Genomic DNA, 19495 nt, shown 5'->3' with positions numbered 1-19495 from the left:
TTGCAAGAAAAAAAAAGAGACTAAATTTGCAATATTTTGAGAAAAAAAGTTGAAATCACAAGAAGTCAAAATTGTGAGAAAAGATGAAATATTGAGATTGAAGTCAAAATATTTTAAGAATAAATGTAAAAATTGTGAGAATAAAGTCTGAACATTGTGAGACTAGAGTCTAAATATTTAAAAGTAAAAATTACAAGAACAGACTAGACATTTTGAGGGAAAAAAAAAAAAAAAGTAAAAATAAGATTAAAGTCAAAATATTCTGAGACAATTCTTGTAAAGTCCAGTATAAACTAAATTGTGCAAAATAGCCAGATATTGGCTTCAATCTTTTTATTAACTTTTTTCTTACTGATTAATCTGGGCTTATTCGCCTACGTTTCAGTGTGAACATTGCAAAAATGAAAAAGAATTATCTCAAAAGGTGCATGAGCTGATCAAAAGGGCCAACAACCAATTACTTTCAAAAAGAAATACAAAACCTGTGTTAACTGAAATAAAACAAGACATTTTTGACCAGGAACACTAAATTTGGAATTTTGGAAGCACAGTAAAAGCATTAACATTTCAGATGCTTGGTAGTTTTTTTTTTTTTAGTTTAAATAATATCATACAGGTTTTTAACATTTTTTAAACCTTCATTGGTGCCTAATAAAGCAAAAGAATAGTGTCAAATCAATGCACATACAAAATTAATTTTCTGTGATTCAAGTAACATACAATTCTATTAAATTCCTGTTGAAAAGTCATGCAACGGTTAAGACAAAAAGAAAAAGAAAAACCGACACATTGAATTAGGACAATATTTTTTATTAGCTGTACAGCAATACATTCTCCACTCCATCTTACCTCATATGACCTCTATACCCCACCCAGCCATAATAAATGTCTTTATAAGGTTGGTTTTCTGACCATTGTAAAATTCACACAGTACAGCTAGGTTTAAAAAAAGAAAAAAAAAAAAAAAAAAAAAAAAAAAAAAAAAGCATTAACCTAGAATTTTAAGAGCTTAAAAAAAGAAAGCAATTTAAATGCAATTACATGTTGGAGGACAACTTCATTCTGAATCAGAAAAACAAATAATCAGAAATAAGGACATTGCTCTTTTTAACAAGTGACAAACTTTTTACAAATATCCTATTCAAGCTTCCCCTTCTAGAAACAGTTCGTATCAAAATAGCTTCCTCGAACACTCGTATTAAACTTTTTAAATTAAATGTGGTCTGAAAAAAATCTATTGTAAACTTTAAGTCTCCTTTCAGATTTCCATGAAACTATTAACTCATGTCACGTACGGTTTAGTAATAGGGGTGGTGGTTGGGAACACGACCACATCGAAACAGATCCAAACGATTGGAGACGTGCATGTCGCTGTACCTGCCCAGTTCTGTCCCTTTTCCTCCTTTTACAAAAGCTAGAACAAAATCCAACATGGAAGCCTATTCGTCAGGTGGTACAATATTTAAGCCACTCTCGCGTTGCCTTTATTAAGCAGTGGTAAAAAGATGAAGCAACCCCCTTCCCATCAAGCGAGTTGAGCAGACCAAATGCAACAATTCAAGCTACAGAAGGACAGAAAGAATGGGGTTATACAGCCTACATGATTCTTCAGGCTTTTATTTTTTTTTTCCCCCACAAGTAATTTGAAAGCCTTCAGTGGCAAGTTTCCAAACAACTACTGTTAAAAGCCATTGCCCTAGCATTCAAGGTCATCAATTCACTAGAAAAAGATTAAAATGTTCATAATAAAACAGAAAATAAAAATTATTTACAAGCAAGACTAGCCAAGATTACCTTTTTTGTACAACTTTATCAACCGCAGGTTTTTTTATTGTTTTTTTTTTTAAATATGGATGGATGGATGTCATCGTCCCTGGCTTGATAATCAGATGGCTACATATCTACGCTCTCTAACATTATCAACTGTGACCAGTGAAAGAGCACGTGAGGAAGAAACAGCGAATAAAAGTCATAAATGTCAAACATTGAAAGGATGTTCTGGACAGATGGGGTAAAAACACCCTTTTCTACAGCAGTGACGGCGATTCTAGATATCAAGGCTTGACCAGGCACAAATGATAGTTTTTGAATATTGCCATGGTAATAGAAATGACGAGTAAAGACGGCAGGTTAGCTGGGTAAAGAAAACTCTAGATGCATGTATTATACCACAATGTCTGAGACATTAATGCTCTCAAAATCATCTTGCCTCTCCATGTACAAAGCAAAAAAAAAAAAAAGTTGAAGTCAGCAGTTGAACTACTGGTGTGATAAAAACAGTAGAAAAGCGCAGTTTTGTGATCGTCATGAAAAGACAAAATGTAAGAAACTTCAGGACGTTCAGAATTTGGGGTTTATAGTCTTTAAGAAATTTGATGCAAGACAAGAGGACACAGCGCTGTATTAAAGGAGGTGAAAGAGAAATGTGAGCGTGTGTATGTATATATATATATATATAATCAAGGGACACATACAGGGATGTGCATTTACGCAAGCATGTGTGATCAGCCTGTGCATGTACACGTATCCCCCAGATCACCGGTCCATCATACTAAGGATCATTTCAGGTGTAAGATCACCGTTAGGTGCAGCTTCGGGGACGGCTAGCTGCACCGTTTCTACACCAGCCTCGACAGCCTCTACTTCCTCCACCACTGGCTGGGCAGCTGCAGCGGCATCAGCGCCCTCAGGCTCCTTCTTCACGATGATGTTCTCAATGGCCCCTGTGCTTTCATCCTCCACCTGGATAATGGCAGCAGCTGCTAGGAGAAGTAGAGAATCATTTAGTTAAACCCAGTTAAAGGAGATTTTGAATGGTTTTTCTTAATACTCAGCAGCGCACGTTACCTGTGGTGGTTTTGGCGACGGTCTTGGTAGGAGAAGCCTTGGCTGCGTTCTTGGGGGGTCTGCCACGTTTCCTCTTGACAGGCGGTTCGGCGGGTGCAGGGATGGGAATGCTGGGTGGAGCCTGTTCCACATCCATCTGGTCATCATCATCAAGAAGATCCTCTTCCTCTTCATCAATGTCATCAAGGTCAGGTTCTCCGTGATCATCTGAGATATTCAGGTCACAGCATTAAATTTTCATAAAACAGTCATGATTTTTATTTAGTACTTTTAATCATATCCATTCTACTCTGAACTATGGAAGCCCCTTTCTGGCACTGAATTTAATTAAAAATAAATAAATAAATAAATAAAATAAAATAAAAAGTGCATTAGTCACAATTGACTAATGCGATAAACTTACAACTGCAAGAAAAAAGTCAGAATTGAGTTCTTCTTGCAGTTCTGACTTTATTTCTCACAAATGGATTTATATGACAATTCTGAGAAAAAGATGCAATTCTGAGAAGTCCATGATATAAACTCACAACTGCAAGAAAATGAGTAAACTGCGAGATACAAACTCACATTTGAGAGAAAAGTCAGATTTGCGAGAAACTCACAATTCTCAGAATATAGTCAGAATTGTGAGACAACTGCAAGTCAGAATTGCAAACTTTTCTTGTTTTTCTTTCTTCAGAGGGAAAAAAAAAAAAAAAAAAAAAAAAAAAGTCTTGCAAGATTTGCAAGACAAACATGCAATTCTGAGAAATAAAGTTGCAATTCTGAAAAGTCAGAATTGCATGATATAAAAGCGCAATTGCAAGAAAAAAAAAAAACATATTTGTGAGTTTCTCTCAATTGTGAGTTTATATCACAATTCCAAGGAAAAGTCTTCAGATTTGCGAGACAAACTCACAATTGAGAAAAGCTCTCAGAAATGAAGTTACAATTCTGAGAAATAAAGTTGCAATGTCAGAATTGCATGAGATACACTAGCAATTGCAAGATTATTTTGTATACAATTAATCATGATTAATCATTTGGCAGCCCTAGTTTATATCACACAGTTCTGAGAAAAAAAAAAATAGATTTGTGAGATACAAACTTGCAACTGCGAGAAAACTCGCAAAAAAAAAAAATAAAAAAAAATAATAAAAAATAATAATCAGATTTGTGAGTTTATATCAGGTAATTCTGACTTTATAACTCGTGAAATAAAAAGTTAAGCAATAAACTTTTAATTTGCAATTTTTTTTTTTAATTCAGTTGCAGAACCTTTTATTATTATTATTAAAGAGTTTATTAAAAACAACAACAAAAAAAGAATCCGAAAACCAAGTTGTTTATTGTCAGATTTCATTAAAGTATTTGTTCAACTACTAATACAACCACAAGAACATTAGCAGAACTATATACAAGCTACTCACCACTATCTTCCTCATCATCTTTTCTAGAGCGCATCTTTCTCTTTCGGCCACGGCCCCTTTTGCCTGGAGCTCCATTCTCTCCATCACCAGAATCCATCCCATTGCAGTTCTCTGCATGTCTGGCCATGGTATTCTATTAAAAATACAAAATAATAATTTGTTAAACACCGTGTCCAGTGGCACCCTGGAATACATCTGACTTCTTTCAATATGTCATACCCTGCGAGTGAAGGTCTTGCCGCACTTAGTGCACACAAAGGATGTGGGTACAAAATTGGGGTCGTGATAACGCCGAAAGTGCATGTCCAGCAGCTGCTTCTGTCTGAAAGTTTTCTCACATTGGCTGCAGGCATATGGCTTCTCCCCAGTATGGGTGCGCTTGTGCATGACCATGTGTCGCTCCTGTTAGCAAGAACACATCAGAGTAAATGTGAAGCAGAGTTAATTAACAGATGCTTGTAAGACTACCGAAAAGAACTTTGCATGAGCTGTCTGACCTGACGGCACGCATAGTCACACTGATCGCACTTGAAGCGTTTCTCATTTTTGTGGGACTTCTGATGCTGGATGAGAGCGTAGCGCTCATGGAACACTGCATCACAGTAACGGCACTTCCTGCCCTGCTCAATGTAGGAATGCTGCTTACGGAGATGCACACCTGCAGGGAACAAATCAGTTGTTTAAACACCAATACACACTAATTGTATTCCAAGCTGTCAGTGCCAGTAAAAAGCACATTTATAAGTCACCAGCAACAACTACAAAATGGTAACTGCTGAGCACTGCGGTTTTACCAAGATCACTCTTGCGGGCAATAACGGTGTCACAATGGGGGCAGTGAAATTTCGCCACATTTTCTGTGTGCTTCTGCAGTATGTGCATCTTCATGGTACCACTCTGGGTAAAACGTGCATGACAGATATAGCACTCATAGGGCTTCTCTCCTGCATAACAAAACAAAATACACGTCAATTCTATTTATCTAACCCATTTAGTTAACAATAACACACTGTGAGAAAGATGGTAAGTGCGGCTGACCTGAATGGGTCCTCATGTGTCTCTTCAACTTATAGGTGTCTCTGCTGGCATAACTGCACAGACTGCACTGGAACGGACGCTCTCCAGTGTGAGAGCGAATGTGACGCTTCAGCTTGCTAACCTGTAAAGTTTGAAGACTTATGTCAACTTGAAAGCAATTTTCCACTAAAAAAAAAAAAAAAGCCTCTAAGTGATGATCTCAAACCTACCTCTACACTAGCATAGTCACACATGGAGCACTTGAATGGTTTCTCATGAGTGTGCTTGTAGCGTCTGTGTCGCACCAGCTCTCCACTGGTGACAAAGGCCATGTCACAATCAGTGCACTTATGTGGTCTGGTGCCTGTCAAAAAGAAAAAAAGGCTGTTTCAATTTCTAATTCACACTAGACAGTTTATAAGATCTATTGCACTCAAGATTACACACCTGTGTGGGTGTTGAGGTGGTTCCTCAGCAACGTCACAGTCCTAAAGGCTCGTCCACAAAGATGGCACTTGTGAGGCCTCTCATCCGTGTGGCTCTTCATGTGGCGGTCCAGATTGGAACGGCGCGGGCAAGTGTAACTGCACAGCTCACACTGGAATGTCTTCTTAACACCTGCATACAAACAGTGATTTAGACCCAGCACACTGACACTATACTGTAATATCACGCAAGTGTCTGTTCATTCTGCGCAGATCACACATTCTCACCTTTCTTCTTGATTTTGGTTGGTTTGGGCGGTTTCATGTTACCCACAACTTTCTCAGCGTTGACTTCAGAGAGCAGTCCCTCCTGCTGCTCCTCCTCAAAGTCATACACAGACACGTCCATGTCTTTATCGCCCTCTGTGTTATAACGCAGCTTGCTTTTCTTAGTCTTCTTAACCTTTTTAACAGGAGGTGTGTAGTCTGGATCTTTGGACCAGGTGGGGTCTTCATTTTGGGCTTCAGTCATATCCTCCTCCTCCTGCTGTGGAGGCTGATCATCTTGGGCCTGGAGCTCATCTTGCTCCACAGTTTCCACTTCTCCATTTGCACCCACCTTGACCACCTGCAGGTGAAGGATTTAGATTCATACCCCAGGACATTTTATTTAAAATGGATAATCTGATCAAAACAGCAAATATGGCTAACCTGGAAGCCCTCAGGCAATGGCAGGGTGTGACAGATGACCGGCTCCCCATCTTTAGGCATGGCAGTGGCGTCCACCAGCGTCCCCTGCAGCTCTTCCACAGTGGCGGCAGTGACAGGCACAGCTGAAACAGGCACCTGGACCAGCTGCAGCTCCCCCAAGCCCAACTGCTGCTCCTCCATGTTCACCACCTGCAAGGTGATGATCTGAGTATCATCGACAGTGGTGACCGTGGCTTCATGGGCGGCACCAGCCACACCAACAGGTGCACCGACAGCAGCCTCCATGACTTCGGTCTTCATCTGGAGCAGGGCAGGGTCCAGGCTGTCCATCACCATCATCTCCACACTGCTGTTGACAGCCTCCACCACAGGCTCTCCTTCAGCCTGGGCTTGCTCTAACCCAGCTGCCTGCAGCAACTCAGCTCCCACTTCCTCATCTTCTCGTCGCCTTTGGTATGTCTTACATTCCTTAGCCTTGAAAGCATCCCCTGCATCTTCCACCACTGCCTCAGTCGGTCCCCCCTCCATGGGTAATACCTACACCGATTAAAGCAAAAAAAGTTAGAATGCCACACTAAATGGAGGATGCTAACGTTTTTCTACCTGACTCCAATCCGGACTGTTGGTTTACTTACTTATACATACTGAGACAGTCTGCTATCAACCATGCAAATGGTGAACAACACAATTGATTTGCCGTTTCCATAGACATCCATGTGTTTGTATAGCATACTGTGAGTTTACCTGTATCAAAAATGAATACTTCATCTCTCTACACCTGTGCCTCCACCACTTTCTGCCTCCGATGAACGAACTACCTGTCTCAACTTTACTTCTTACTACCTAGCTCAACCTGTTGGGATGCAAACAAATCAAGTCATCAGTGTCCAAAACAAAACATACTTTCAGTTGGCAAGTCATAATAGTCAACAAGGCTCTTTTCTTGATCACATACCCCTTTTGTTATATATATATATATATATATATATATATATATATATACATACATATACAGGGTGGGCCATTTATATGGATACACCTTAATAAAATGGGAATGGTTGGTGATATTAACGTCCTGTTTGTGGCACATTATAAGTGGTCAGAAACTTGTAAATAACTCATGAAAGAATAAAGTTACGTTAAAACCAAGCACACTATTGTTTTTCTTGTAAAATTCCCAATAAGTTTGATGTGTGATGTATCCATATAAATGGCCCACCCTGTGTGTATATATATATATATGTGTATATATATATATATATATATATATATATATATATATATATATATATATATATATATATATATACACACACACACACACAAAACTAGTGGCTTGTAATTGATAGCTGCCTAATAACAAGCCATAAACAAGCTCGGCAAACTTGCAAAACTTGAACGTGACTTTCATTATACCAAAACCTCGTTCTGAACTCTTGATTCGGCGCCAGAAAGCATCATCTGAACCGATTCGTTTCTACTTCCTCATGATCGCGGGCATTTGGCCACGAACCCATTAAACCGACAAAACGGTGCAAATGTGTCCACTATCCTTACCTTCGCACGTTTTAAAACACCCTTACGATTTTCCACAGCAAGAGGGCATTCTGAGATGGTTAATCGTGTTTTTGTACCACTACCAGTCGGGTTGTAGAGGGAGCTCTCTACAGTTTTTATCCCTTCTGTCGTTTGTTGCTTGAGGTTGGTCTTTCAATAAGAGCGAGCGGTCGCACCGAGACCGACGACCGCGGCGATTCAGCGTGTGTTTTCAGGCGATAAACTCCAGGATTCGGGGAGCGCTCGGCGGCGAGGCTCGGTCCTACTTATCGAAAATGGCCATCGGTGTCATTTAGCAACGACATCTTCCTCGTTTGATTTCAATCTGCGCAATACGCTAGCATCGGCGACGGAGCTGATGCTAAAACGCCAAAGATGCATTTAATGTCCATTTATTTACATATAACCGATCGAATTTTGGATTTCAGGAGCGATAGTGAGCAAACCGCGAACTCAGGCCGCAAGAATGGGATTTTATTATCGTCAAACCGGGTCAATGTTTCATCGACTCCGGTTTGAATTTAACTGCTCGAGGAGGGGCGCGAACACGGCGATAGGCGCGAACTAAAAGGTGTTTTACGGCTTCAATTCGGACTTACATCGCTTAAAACCACACGTATTTGCCATTTGCGAATTAAAATGCTTATTTTACACAGTTTGGGTGTGGCAGGACTGGAAATTGGTTAACTTTGAGGGACACATTAGCTGGTTGGCTAAGTGAGCGTGTGCAGAAACGGCGGGTTTCTAAAGACAGGAAACAAAGAGAAGAAACAGAAAATGGACGCCTGGCCTAAAGATTGAAGCAAACATCCTGTCGTTAAATAATGTCATCTTGGTGAAATGCCGTCTGATATAGTTTCAATAGTGCTTAATAATCGGGCAGAAGCCCGAACTTCTGGGTTATAAATGTTTTTTGCTAAATTTTCGATAACGATAGAGGGAGACAAACACCCCCCGCCAGCCGCCTGGACTGGGAGCCCCATCGTGACACCTAGAGGCCGATTAAAGCTCCTGCAAAACTCCCCCCTTTCGGAAAAGTAGTGCTGTTTTACCTGCGTTTGGTGATTTACTCTCGCGTTGAATTCGACAGAAAGCCCAGGGTTTGTTCTTCCTTCAGTACGAGACGGAGTAAAATTGCGTCCTTCACCTCCGGCGGTTTTAATCCTCTCCCGCTTTTGCAGAGTAGGCTCCGCACAAAATGGCGGCCCTTAGCGGCTGTTGCGCATGCGCGTCACGCAGGGGGGCGGTGGCGTGGGGGAGGGCTGTAAACACAGGCAGTGTGCGGATTGGCCGTGTGGGGCGCTACTTTTGAATTACGGATGTGGGCTTTTTTTCTGTTCTTTTTCTTTTTTTCGTTTAAGGAAAGCGTTGAGTCAAATGTGTATAAATATTATATTAAACATCGCAGCGTATGATTCTCTTATTACAATATTAGAATACATTAGAAGATACCATGATAGTTTAACAGCCCAAATTTGGAAATGTATGGGGGATTGATAGTGTGACAGTGAGGTTTTTTTTTTTTTTTTGGTAGTAGTAGTATATATGTAACCCTGAACCACAAAACCAGTCATAAGGGTCAGGTTTTTTAAATTAAGATTTATATATCTGAAAGCCAAATAAGCTTTCCATCCATGTATGGTTTGTTAGGATAGCACAATATTTGGCCTAAGATATAACTATTTGAAAATCTGGAATCTGGGGGTGCAAAAAATCAAAATATTGAGAAAATCGCCTTTAAAGTTGTCCAAATGAAGTTCTTAGCAATGCATATTACTAATCAAAAATTAAGTTTTAATATATTTACGGTAAAAAGTGTACAAAATATCTTAATGGAACATGATCTTTACTAAATATCATGATTTTTGGGATAAAAGGAAAATCTTTCATTTTGGCTATTGCTACAAATGTGGTCCAGGGTCACATATGTAATGTATGTATATGTGTGTGATCTTTTTTTTTTTTTTTTTTTACTCTAAACATCCTTTTGAAAATCTGTATCATCAAAAACAAATTTTATGAGAAAGAAATGAAAATATCATGTAGGCACCCTCTTAAGTAATACTGTTTTCTTCCTTGATAATGACCGTTTGAGCACGCATGCATTAATGTGGAAATTCTCCAATTATGTAATTCCTTTATTTTCCCATTTTCCTTGTGAGAAAGCACAAATGGCAGATTTCAAATGTGACCCTGGACCACAAAACCAGTTATAAAGGTCAGCTTTTTGGAATTGAGATTTATACATCATCAAAACTGAATAAATAAGCTTTCCATTGATGTATGTATGTATAGGACAATAATTGGCTGAGATACAACCATTTTAAAATCTGGAGGTTAAAAAAAAAAAAATCAAAATATTGAGAAAATCACCTTTAAAGGTGTCCAAATGAAGTTCTTAGCAATGCATTTTACTAATCAAAAATTAAGTTTTGATATATTTATGGTAGAAAATTTACAACATATCTTAATTGAACATGATACTTAATATCCTAATGATTTTTGGCATAAAAAAAGGATAATTTTGACCCATACAATGTATTGTTGGCTATTGCAACAAATATACCCATGCTACTTACGACTGGTTTTGTGGTCCAGGGTCACAAATGTGTTAAAAAAAAAGTCACCCAAGTTTTAGTGTCCATAATTTTAATAGTTTCCTTTACAGTTGATGTCAGCAATATCCTTGTCAGACAATATACATATTTAGAGTAAATAAAAAATCAAAAGTAAATCACTTCTGTAATGCTGCACAATCTGTAGATAATAATGAAAAATATATTTAAATCTGTTCTGCAGTTTGCGATCCTAAACCGCAGTGTTGAGTTTTAAATAAAATCTATCTCATTCTCTCGCTCCCCATACTACTTTGAGGCACTTATACACTGAAGAGGCGTTCATATTGTCATATATTTAAGTCTGGAACAGATTGAACTAGAAAATAACGTTATGCAAAAATGAACGAACCTTCTCGGGTTCCAACTCAGAACCTTCCTGTCTAGCAGCACTGGAAAAATGCTCTGAGTCAAACATGATCTATGGCCATTCTGAAGCATGGAAAGGTCGTCATTTTGTTGAACCTATTGCAAAAGGCAATATTCACCACAGCTTAAATGATGACATCATAATAAAAGAAATGAACAGCTTCACCACTTTTACAGCAGATTTTACAATGCCAGTGGCTTACATGTGAAGTGCATGGTGAATCAAATCAGATCCGTATTGGCTATTGAGCATTTAAACATTTAAACGAAATTACAACACAAAACATTTACACTTCCGGTGGAATAGATATATATTCTGTATCAATAAAGCATATGACAGTATGGAATGGCACTGTTACAATGGCAACAAGGTCCCTATGAAAGATTGGGATTAATAAGGAAATATTTCCAAAGATCCCCATCCTGTTTCAAAATGGAGACCCCCTCAGCTACCAACATACATTCTCCAATCACTATGTACACACACATAAGCACAATCAGATTCTCTATTACCAATAAAGTGAAAACCACACTTTATCTCCCATCACTATCAGAATTGCTGATCAGGGTCCAGCTTCATTCCGTGAATCATGAAGGCAACGCCATTGGGCCGAATCTTAAGGCAGCAAAACATTTAGAAACCATTCCCACCTATGTATCTTACCTCATCACTTTACAGTAGTTCATCTTAGGCCAAATCCAAAATATTAATAACATACAGACTGACATACAAGTCCTCTTATCCAATGATTGTATAACATCCGTCCACATCTTTGAGGACAATGCTGACACAGTTTGATAGTTTTTAATAGTGTGCATTTATAGTTTGCAATTGGCATGATCGTGACGGTGAGGATACTGAGACGCAAGTACGTCGTTTTCGACAAGTATCGGTCAGTTGATTGTGTTAGAAAGCCGTGCTGGCCATGCTGCCGGGCGCAAAAAGCCGGGACATCCCGTCTTGTGAGGACTCGAGGTGTCGATGGGCCATCCTCCCCTCCTCACCTGCAATTAAAACAAATGAAACGCAAATAAGACACATTGTCCTTGTCCTTTATCAGCTGAGAGTAGTGTTGTCACGATACCAAAATTTTGACTTCAATACCTGACTAAAATATCACGATACTACTACTGAACCGATACTACGAAAAAAAACATATAACAGGAAAAGTAACTGAATAATAGATGATCCAAATGCAGATCATAGTTATTTTATTATTTATTAAAATACAGCATTTCATCCTCCCTTATTTTATTTTAAAAATAAAATAAAATAAAATAAAATAATATTAATCACATGCCAGTGCCACTACACAGGATTATGGTGAACAATATTAGTAAGTTAGCTAAAAGGATAAAGCCAAGTTTTATTTCATGATATAGTAATTTTATTATTTCACAACAACAATTTATATCATGCCATAGTCGTTTTTTTTGTTATTTTATCTTTGTTATTAATAATAAGAACCTAGATGCAAGTAACAAACTAAAGGACAAATGAAATAAAGAGGGCCCTATGTTTTATTTTTTTTCCCAAATTCCATTTAAATTTTTCTAGACTCTATTTTAATGGTTACATTAAAAAATATATTTATCAAAAAGCATGTCTAATTAACTGAAATCATGAAACTTGCAGAATTTAACAGCAATTTAATACAAGTTTAACAAAAATTACATGTTTTTAAGGCCCTATGAAATTAGTTTTATAATTTTTCTCAAATTGAGTTTGGTTTGTGAATCTCTGTTTTCCATTAATTTTCTGGATTCTATTTTAATTGTTTTATTACATTTTAATAATCAAAAGCATGTCTAATGAATTTATAAAGGATAATTGGATTTGATAACAAAATTAATTTATGATATTTCTTTCTTTTTCAGAAAAACGCTTGTGTATTTACAAATTTCTCATAAATAAATTCTGGTAAATATTTTTTTCTGGTAAAAATCCTTTAAACATTATTTTAATAATATTTTTTATTATTAGTAGCAGTATTATCTTTACATTAAGTAATATATTAATATATTTCTCACTGTCAAGTTAAACCAAACTTTTATTTTGACGGGTTGCTGTGAAGACCTTTAGGGTCTTTGTTATGACGATAGTTTTCCACAAAAGAAACAGTAAAATGCTCATGAAGTGACTCTCAAAACAGTTCTAGAGATTATGTTCATGTACTCATATATTAAGGTGGCAGAGGCTGAAATCACTGCGAGCATCACGCGTTTGTGTGTAGTAAACAAAACTTCACCTCTGCGCCATTCACTAACACAGACACGCAGAAATACAGCTCTTATTAAAATACATTCTTAAAATACCGGCACTAGTAAAATGCAGAATCGTACCGTTTGTAAAAGAAGGGTATCGCAATACCTTTTAAGTACCGGTATAATGTGCAACACTAGTTGAGAGTAAGTATTAAATTGTATATTTACTCTAGACCTTTTGCAAACGTTTAAGACTTTATCCATTTTCCAGCTAATACATTCTTTTACTGTCATTACTGATCTTTCCTTCCAGGGCTCCACGCTTACTTGTGCTCTTATCTTAAAAAATGTAGGAGCACAGTCAAAATTTTAGGAGCACCTTCTAAACAATAATCAAAAAATCTTATCAAAAATGAGCTTTCCCATTACAAGGTGATACTTAATGGGATTTACAAGGGAATTTTGTTTTTACCTTTGCAATGGCATTTTATGTCTTTATTAAAAGTATGTCATCTTTTATGTCAATTATTAAAAAAAAAATAAAAAAAAATATAAAGTATATATATATATATATATATATATATATATATATATATATTATAAGCTAAAATTTATAAGTAAAACAGCAGAATAAGAACAAGTAGAATAAGAATAAGTTACCAATCAAATGAAATCAGGATGACAAAATTGATTTGTACTACAGAGGTGGCACAGAAGAACACAAAAGTGGCTTGTAGGTGTATTTTCATGTTTAATGAGGCTCTAAAGTGGCATGAGTGCAATCAAATTCATAAATTCATTTGATTAATGTTTTAAGTATAAAATTTTGAATAGAGAAATATTAAATGATTTAAATAAATGAAAAGATATTAAAAAACTAACTGCCAGCAGGAGGTGGCAAGTCACAGATTTAATTACTGAATCATTCATTCGATTCGTTCGAACGATTCATTTAGGAATTAAGCAAGCGACTCACTTGATGCGTTTAAAAAACGCATGTTCATTCATAAACCAAACACCGCTGCGTTTGAATGAAGATGCGCAGTGGCTCAGTTGTGGCTTGTTTCAAACTATTTTTGACGACGAAATAGAGCAAATTCAGGCAATAGTGTTGTTACATCGTTATGTTACATCGGACAATGTAAGTCACTTAATATTAACGTCTTGTTTATTTAACGGTTGTATTAAATCAATATCTCATTTACAAACTCCCTTAAAAAGCTGTCACTCATCTTAGTTCATCACGATCTCACAAAGTTCCATTATAATCAATGCTCTCTACACTAAACAATAAATCTTATTATTTACACTCTCTCTACACTTTGTTCATGAAAAGATTCGTGAGATATGACTGTGACACATTACTCAACCTTGCAAAAACACGTAGAAACCTTTGAAGCTCCCCTCAGCACAAACACAAATATGCTAATCGGGTCAGTCGCACTGGTGCTCCTAAATATTTTTGGATGGTGGCACTGTAGATCCCTGTCTGCACAGGTCCATTTCCTGTTATTTCGTCCACTGCTTACCTAGCACAAGCAGAGCTTGTTTGGCAGCATCCCTCACATCCTCCTTATCTGTCCGGCACAGATACACCAGCTGCTCGATGCTCTCTTTGGCCTGTGATGCACAAACACAGAGAGCAGGGCACTTTACTTAAAGTCCAACACCAACACCGAGGTGTGATGCTGCATATTATCTGATTCCCACTCACATTACTAGAGCAGTACTAACCACCAAGCTCTTGATGTTATGTATATACATAAACTGTGTGGGAAAATGTAAACGTTGATTGAGTGGTGCTGGGTTGTTGGGAAGAGATGTTTATAGATGCATGAACTGACCTTCAGACACGCGAGTGCTTTACATCCACACACCCGCGTCTCAACACTTTCATCCTCCAGCAACTCTAGACAGCTCACTAATGCCTGAGACAGAACAGAAATGAGAGACACTGAGTGGATCGAGTCAAAATTAACAAAGCATTACAACTGCTATGTATTTATTATATAATTTATCCAGTATTAACATTCTGGCCTGTACCAAAGCAGATCATTATTTTCATGTTATGTCTGATCGCAGATAACCAATAAAGAGTCAGTATTAAAATCCCATGCTGTTTTGTATACGTTCATTAAAATTAAAAAAATAAGTTTAAATTAAAAACTTGATAATTAGTTGTTTTAATTGCCATGTGTGAGTTTAGGTAATAAAATATTGTAATCTACAGTATGAAAAACTGATAATTATTCTGAGGTTTGCTAAAGTGAGCATTAGAGCATTAGTTCAAAGTCAGTGATGTGCAGTAATTCTTGTTAGTATTTTGAAATAAATTTTTATATTTAATGTTTTTATTTTATTTAAATTTCAGTACATTTTGTGTATGTTTTAATAATAACAATTGGAATTTTAGTTTATTCATATAGTTCAATTTGGGTTTTTTTAATTAAATATGTCTAAAGATTTTATAAAGTTTTAGTTTCTTAAACTGTAGTTATTTCATTATTATTTTATATATATTTTAAATATTTTATAATTATTGTTAGCAGCTTTTAATATTTATTTTATTTAAGTTTATTGTTTATTTTAAGTAGGAAAAAAAAAAAAAAAAAAAAAAAAAATATATATATATATATATATATATATATATATATATATATATTTGTTTTTTTTTTAATAAAAAGTAACTTTGGCGTTAGATGTCATGACTTTTTTTGGACACATTTTTATTTGAGATATATTAAAGTATTATAAAGTTTTTATGATGTTTTAGTTTATTTAGTTGTAGTTATTTTATTACTATTTTAGATTCTTTATATTTATTTTTTATATTTTTTATTTATAATTATTGGCTTTTTATATTTATTTTATTTCAGTTTATTGTTTATTTTAAGTTATGCATTTTGTTTAACATAAAAATAACCTTTGTCTTAGATGACATTCTAAATGTAATTAAATCTAAATTTAATAATTTATTTTCTGTTATTTTATATTAATTATTATCAGTTTTTTAATATTTATTTTAAGTTAACTGTTTATTTTAGGTAAAGAAATTGTTTTTTTTTTTTTTATATATATACAGAAAATAATACCATGACAAAAATAGGGGAAATTTACATTTAATGTTACATTTTGGACACATTTTTATTTCTGAATATGTCTAAAGTTTTTTTTAAGTTTTAGTTTATTTAAATGTAATTATTTTATGTTATATTTGTAATTTATTTTTATTTTATATTTATTATTATTAGTTTTTTTTTTTTTACTTTACATATATTTTTATTTATTTTAAGTTATTTATTGTTATTTTAAGTTTATTGTTTATTTTATGTATTGAATTTCTTTTATTTTTTTTTTAAATAAACTTGACGTTAGATGACAGCAAAGGTAATCTAAATGTAAAAATAGAAAATAGGGGTAATTTAGCTTTTAATGTTCTTTTTTAAGTTTTATATTTGTTGTTATTTTAGATTTATTATTCATTTTTTAAATGTTTTTTTTTTTAAGTTTATTGTTTATTTTAAGTTATACATTTAGTTAGATGTACTTTTTACAAAAGTAATGTAAAAATGTAGCATTTAATGTCAAATTTTGGACATTTTTATTTTTAGTTACTTTATTATTCTTTTATATTTATTGTTATTTTATATTTATTTTACTTAAATTACTGTTTATTTTAAGCATTTTTACAATAATAACATTGGCATTAGATGACAGCAAAGGTAATCTGAGGGAATTTAGCATTTAATGTTACATTCTGGACACATTTTACTTAATGTTACTCATTATCTTAAAAACTGTGATCTTAAAGCTTATATTTAAAAACTTATACTTATAGAAGAGTATTTTGCCTATATTTGTGTCATATTTTACTATTATATTTTAAAATGTGTAAAACAGATAAGCAGGTGTGGAGCTTTTGTCAAGTGGTGGATAAATAGTCATGGATGTGGAAGAACCCCAAGTTCATTTGACCTTTTCTGCAAATCTGCTAAAACAGTCATCTCCAAAAGTCCAAATAGGAGTTTGTAGAGTTTACAGGAGGACTGTAAGCGCATATCTTACCCTCTCCCTGTGACGGGTTTGGTCAGCTAGACTCCGCAGCAGGGAGCTGGCTGCACTGCACACTTTCCCTCTCGGATCCCTCAGCAGCAGACTGACTGCCCGCAAGCCCTCCCTCTTCAGACTGCACTCGGGAGGCTTCTTCAAAGATTTTACCAGAACATCCTGATCTCCAGACTGCAGGCACTGAACAAGCCACACTGCAGGAGACAGAGAACCAAGGAAAGACATGGATGAAACCGATACACTGCTCAGAGAACATTAGGCGGAGGAGGAGTAGAAAGACGCACCAAGAAACCACAACGACTGAGAAGCGGAACGGGGTGATAATAGGGGCGTTTGGGACGGGAGGGGTTGATGGTACAGATGTGTAACACAATCACTCTTGCTAATGAATGTTTGAGGATAGATGAGAATAGTCCATTAACACTTGCAACAATCTGCAACGACCAGACATTGTTCATTTTCAGTGAGTTCTCAATTCCAAATGACGTGAAAAACTTTCAATGTGAAGTGTATTTACAGATGCGCATTTCTAACGACATTTCTCACGACATTCTCTTTCAAGAATCAAGCACAAACTCAAATCTTCTTACAATGAAAGCGATTTTAGCAGCAGAGGTCTTAAGTGGCTGTGTTGTTGGTCAGAATAGGTGTTTTTGCTACTGAATGTAGTAGCATTTATGGTGAGCTATAAACTCATTCTTAAAATATGATCATGAATACGAGATATAATGCAGGTAAAAATACGATGTCACTATTCTGAAAACTAAATTTTCTTGCAACTAAAAATGAACATTTGTGGCAAGAATGCATTTAATGATCAACTTTAAAAAATACATCGTTAGATTTATGCTTTCAGCAATAATAAAACCATCAATGGTCTAAAAAATATTGGAAAGGTTAAGGTGTATTTTAGTCTCTTCTGCTTACCAAGGAAGCATTATATTATATATTGTGGAATATTATTACGATTTAAAACTAGGTTTTTACTTTACAGCAGCTATTATTCTAATTTTTAGTGTCATTTCATCTTATTATTAGGATTCTTTGATGAATAGAAAGTTGAAAATAGCATTTATTTATGACATCACAAATGTATTTATCACTTTTAATCCATTTTTATTTGTCCTTGATTGAAAAACAACACAAAAATATGATTTTATGAACAGAATGCTTGACTTCTGGTATTAAAATTCAATACTGTTTTGTCGAAATACATTCAAAATAAAAATAATTTCAAAAAAATTAAAAGCAATTGTTTTAAATGCTACATGTTAATTTAGGTAGTACAATATTGTAATCTACAGTATGTGAAATGGATATTCGTTGATTTGCTGAAGATTACATTTAACAGTGTTGTAAAATTATTAGTGTTTTTTAAATTTTACTTTAAGCGCTAGAGCATTATTTTAGTATCAATGACAAAGTAATTCTTAATATTTTGAATTTAATTTTTATATTTTAAAATTTTATTGTAATTGTGTTAGTTTATTTACACTACCAGTCAAAAGTATTTGAACAGTAAGATTTTTAATGTTTTCAGAGAAGTCTCTACTGTTCAGTAAGCCTGCATTTATTTTATCCAAAGTACAGCAAAACAGTAAAATTCTGCAATAATTTTTTATGTAAATAACTGTTTTCTATTTTAGTATATTTTAAAATGTAATTTATTCATGTGATTTCAAAGCTCAATTTTTAGCATCACTACTCCTGCCAAATGATCCTTCAGAAATCATTCTAATATTCTGATTTGCTGCTCAAAAACATATATTATTATTATTATTAACATTATAAATGTCTTTATCATCACTTTTGATCAATTTAAAGCATCATTGCTAAATAAAACAATTAATTAATTTTTTTTTTAAATATACTTAAAAGCATAGCTTTTGAAGCTATGGTGTATAATGTTACAAAAGCTTCATCAAAGAATCCTAAAAAAAAACTCAACTGTTTTAAATATCGATGATAATAATAATAACAATAAAGTTTCTTGAACAGCAATCAGGACATTAGAATGATTTCTGAATGACTGTGTGACACTAAAGACTGAAGTAATGATACTGAAAATGTAGCTTGGATCACAGGAATAAATTACATTTTAAAATATATTCAAATAGAAAGCAGATATTTAAAATAGTAAAAATATTTCACAATATTACAGCTTTTGCTGTATTTTGGATGAAATATATCTTTCAAAACATTAAAAATCTTACTGTTCAAAAACTTTTGACTGGTAGTGTATATAGTTCAAGAGTTGTTTTTTTTTTTTAAA

At 34.9% G+C, this 19495-nt stretch overlaps 2 protein-coding genes across 7 annotated transcripts in view; both read right to left on the bottom strand.

Moving 5' to 3' along the window:
* Positions 1–2221: 2221 nt before the first annotated feature.
* ctcf (CCCTC-binding factor (zinc finger protein)) lies at positions 2222–9186 on the bottom strand. Of its 4 annotated transcripts, none has more exons than XM_051135154.1 (12): positions 9019–9186; positions 6410–6946; positions 5987–6326; positions 5721–5891; positions 5504–5637; positions 5295–5415; positions 5051–5200; positions 4754–4914; positions 4476–4658; positions 4257–4389; positions 2848–3054; positions 2222–2762 (listed from the first exon to the last, which is right to left on the bottom strand). In XM_051135154.1, exons 2-12 carry the CDS (start codon positions 6935–6937, stop codon positions 2536–2538), a joined length of 2355 nt encoding a protein of 784 aa, XP_050991111.1. In that variant the 5' UTR covers positions 6938–6946; positions 9019–9186; the 3' UTR covers positions 2222–2535. The 4 variants fall into 4 exon arrangements, with proteins under 4 accessions (XP_050991111.1, XP_050991113.1, XP_050991109.1 ...); XM_051135156.1 differs by lacking the exon at positions 9019–9186 and adding an exon at positions 7967–8996; XM_051135152.1 differs by lacking the exon at positions 9019–9186 and adding an exon at positions 7154–7613.
* Positions 9187–10792: 1606 nt separating this feature from the next.
* The window catches only part of ripor1 (RHO family interacting cell polarization regulator 1), a 72882-nt gene continuing 64179 nt past the window's right edge, over positions 10793–19495 (bottom strand). For all 3 annotated transcript variants that reach the window (XM_051134781.1, XM_051134780.1, XM_051134782.1), the window contains 4 exons: positions 17221–17417; positions 15000–15083; positions 14685–14775; positions 10793–11955 (listed from right to left, as the gene is read on the bottom strand). In XM_051134781.1, coding sequence (XP_050990738.1) covers positions 11858–11955; positions 14685–14775; positions 15000–15083; positions 17221–17417 — 470 coding nt within the window. In that variant the 3' untranslated portion in view covers positions 10793–11857. The remainder of the gene's footprint in view (positions 11956–14684; positions 14776–14999; positions 15084–17220; positions 17418–19495) is intronic.

The sequence above is a fragment of the Labeo rohita genome, chromosome 18, assembly GCF_022985175.1.
Source record: "Labeo rohita strain BAU-BD-2019 chromosome 18, IGBB_LRoh.1.0, whole genome shotgun sequence".
Lineage (NCBI taxonomy): Eukaryota > Metazoa > Chordata > Actinopteri > Cypriniformes > Cyprinidae > Labeo > Labeo rohita.
This window is presented reverse-complemented; position numbering and strand designations above follow the sequence as displayed.